Raw genomic sequence first — 2,937 nt, forward strand, 5'->3', positions numbered from 1 at the left:
TGGATGCAAATAAATTCTTTTAAAATAAAGCTTGAAATGTAATAAGGAAAAGAAATGGGAAAAACCTGTATAGAGCTTGAAAGCCGTTGGGACGGACCTCTGTTTAATAACCCACCAAATGTCAGACTTATTGCGGCTATACAGTCCTGGGTCTATTATTATTGGCTTCCCTCTCTTATTCCTGAAACATCGCATTTGCCTAATCATTAACTTGCCCTTAATATAAATAATATGAATCTATATATATATATATGAAAAAATTTACAATAAGTAAAAAAAAAAAAAAAACTCTCACAATTTCCAACCCAAGTGACCGCTGTGCTGTATGAAATTTAGATCTCTGGGCACCTCCGAAAAGGCGTGAATTAGATCTGCAAAATTAGAAAAATACGAAATTCAGAAAATTTAATTATTTAATTAATATTTTAACAAATAATAATTAACAATTTGAATAGATAATGTGTACTTATTTGCATTAAACTAGTTATTAAATTTCACACCAAACCTCTCATGTTATCTATCTGCATAAATTATTAGTAATTTGAAAAAGCTATCTGTTTAGATATAGATAATGTGAGTGATCGATCCATGCAAGATTTACCTTATCAAATAAATTTTAATTTCTATACAAATTCTCTCACATTATCTGCCTAACCCATTCAAATAAATATTTGTTTGTAGATCCCAATCCCACGGTTTGAGAGTGAAACAATAATTCAGAACCGACCATGATCATCCTCTCTATTTCAAATGAAGTATTCGGTTAGATATATTTTACGAACAAAAATACTGCTCAAGGGAATCCTCTCCTCTTCAAATGATCTCGAGAGAGAGGATCTAATTCAGAACAATGGAGGAAAACGATGTAGATAAAACTATATGGGATGCAAAATTAAGAAGAAAATCAATCTAAAAAAAAAAAAGGGCACTCACCCTACCATCTTGGGTGATCAAGGGGTAATCAGAAGCACTAAGATTAATGAACCAATCCCAATTGCAGGTCCTCAACAGCATTGCCATTGCATGGAGAGTGGTGGACAGCATGGTGGGTCCTCTGTACGTCACCAAGTTAGGCTTCTCAACCAGCCACACATTACCCACTTGGCTGAAAACCGGTTCCCCCGCCACAAACCTCGCTAAATCCCGGTGCTCCGCCGCCGGCGCACCGTAATCCATGTGAATCAAATAGTAATTCGCGGGATGATACAATGCCTTCACCACCCGCTTTAGCCTTCCGGTGTCGCCTTTCGACGCCGAGATCAGGTAGGCGAACGTCGCCGGGTACGGCTTGTTGGATCTTTGCACATTCAAGTAGTTCATAATCGGCCGGAAGTTTGAGATGGGCAGCGTCAGTTTGGTCGGAATGTAGAGAAAAGAGAATAATATTGCGAGGAGCATGAAGAAAATGGTGAATCCTTTGATACCCATCAGAGAGAAAAAATGAAAAAATGAAAAAATGTGAGAAAATCCAGAGAGAGATTGATGGAAACGACGATGGGAGGATTGGAGTTTTTTTAGTGAGTTTGGGGAGATTTAAATGGCTGAAGAGTTGGGGGAATGATGAAAAAAGGGTAGGAGGGGAAGTATGTGGATTAGATCGTTGGGTTCCTTGCTTGGAAGCAAGGCCTCCATTTGTCAGTTTATTGTCGGTGGGAGTTATTTTTTTTTATTTTACAGTCGAATTTTGACTACTCAACGCAATTGTTCCCATGATCTTTTTCTAGAATATTTGTGCCTGAATTTACGGAACTACCCTTTGTTGTTGGGGTTCACCTAACAGTTGTATGTCAGATAGATGTTGCATCTTTTCAATCTATTGGGCCTTTTTTTTCGGGTCAAGATTTCTTTTTTTGTTTGGGTTTATTTTTAAAAAATGCTATGTTTCTTCCTATGGTTCTCTTGATTTTAGGTTGATATTGTTTTCTAAAAATGCATAAGAAAACTTGTTCTTACTTTCTAAATTATGGAGATGGTTAAAAATATAGTGAATTCTATTATTTCTCTTCTAAAAAAGCTTTTTAAAGAACAATATACACGTAGAATTGGGAGAATCATTGGAGGAATCGTAGCATTTCTCTTATCTTTTTGGATCAAGATGATTGCAGGATTTTTATGCTATTGAGATCCAAGTCTATAATTAGGAAGAGAAATGCTAGGGGTGCTAAATTTTTTATTAAGAGATTGACACTAAAGTAATGTGAAATTTATTTGTTGGTACCCATAGTATTTCTCTTTATTAATTTTTTAACCATATTCAATAAATAAACTTCATATTATTTTGACATTTATCTCTGATAAAAGATGTAATACCTCCAACATTTCTAAATTAGTAAATGGGCTCAAATAAGTTGTCGAAATGTAGGACGCAACACTCACCCAAAAAAGGAAGGTTGAGCTACCACATTTTGTTAAACAGATTAATCCAAGCAAGCCTAAGCCTATATTGTTCAAACCCAAAAGGGCACAGCATTGAGTGATACAGTGCAGGCATTTAAATGATGATAAATACTCTATCTTATAATTTTATTTTACTTTTATTTTATTGGGTTAATGTGATAATGTCATCAACCCTTTTTATCCACCTGTACAACTATATTTTAGTCTCCCAATCAAAGCTAAGTTACAATGAGTTTCCTTTGTTGATTGTAACACTCCACATAATTATGTGACAATTATTTTAAAAATAAATATTGGTTTATAAGTTACAAAGATTTTTTAATTTTTTTAAAGTATTCTAAGTGCAAAAATTTCCCTAAAATGTATGTACTTTTATACCCATGTGAAAGTGATCAACAAAAGATGTTTTAAAATTTAGAAATTACACTCATCGAATGATTGATGTTACCATCAATCAATCGATACATGTGGCTCACCGAACGATCGATCTAAGGGCCTTTAAAGAAATTTTTAGGACCATGTAGTATGAGAGGGCTTTGT

General features: G+C 34.5%; 1 protein-coding gene across 1 annotated transcript in view; it reads right to left on the minus strand.

Annotated features, from left to right (window-relative positions):
- Positions 1 to 1,624, minus strand: part of LOC132185148 (beta-glucuronosyltransferase GlcAT14A-like) — a 3,511-nt gene extending 1,887 nt beyond the window's left edge. Inside the window, exons 1-3 of the mRNA XM_059598960.1 lie at positions 939 to 1,624; positions 296 to 371; positions 66 to 181 (exon numbers count right to left, since the gene is read on the minus strand). Coding sequence (XP_059454943.1) covers positions 66 to 181; positions 296 to 371; positions 939 to 1,428 — 682 coding nt within the window. The 5' untranslated portion in view covers positions 1,429 to 1,624. The remainder of the gene's footprint in view (positions 1 to 65; positions 182 to 295; positions 372 to 938) is intronic.
- Positions 1,625 to 2,937: the final 1,313 nt, after the last annotated feature.

This window comes from Corylus avellana, chromosome ca6, assembly GCF_901000735.1.
Source record: "Corylus avellana chromosome ca6, CavTom2PMs-1.0".
In the NCBI taxonomy this organism is placed as follows: domain Eukaryota; kingdom Viridiplantae; phylum Streptophyta; class Magnoliopsida; order Fagales; family Betulaceae; genus Corylus; species Corylus avellana.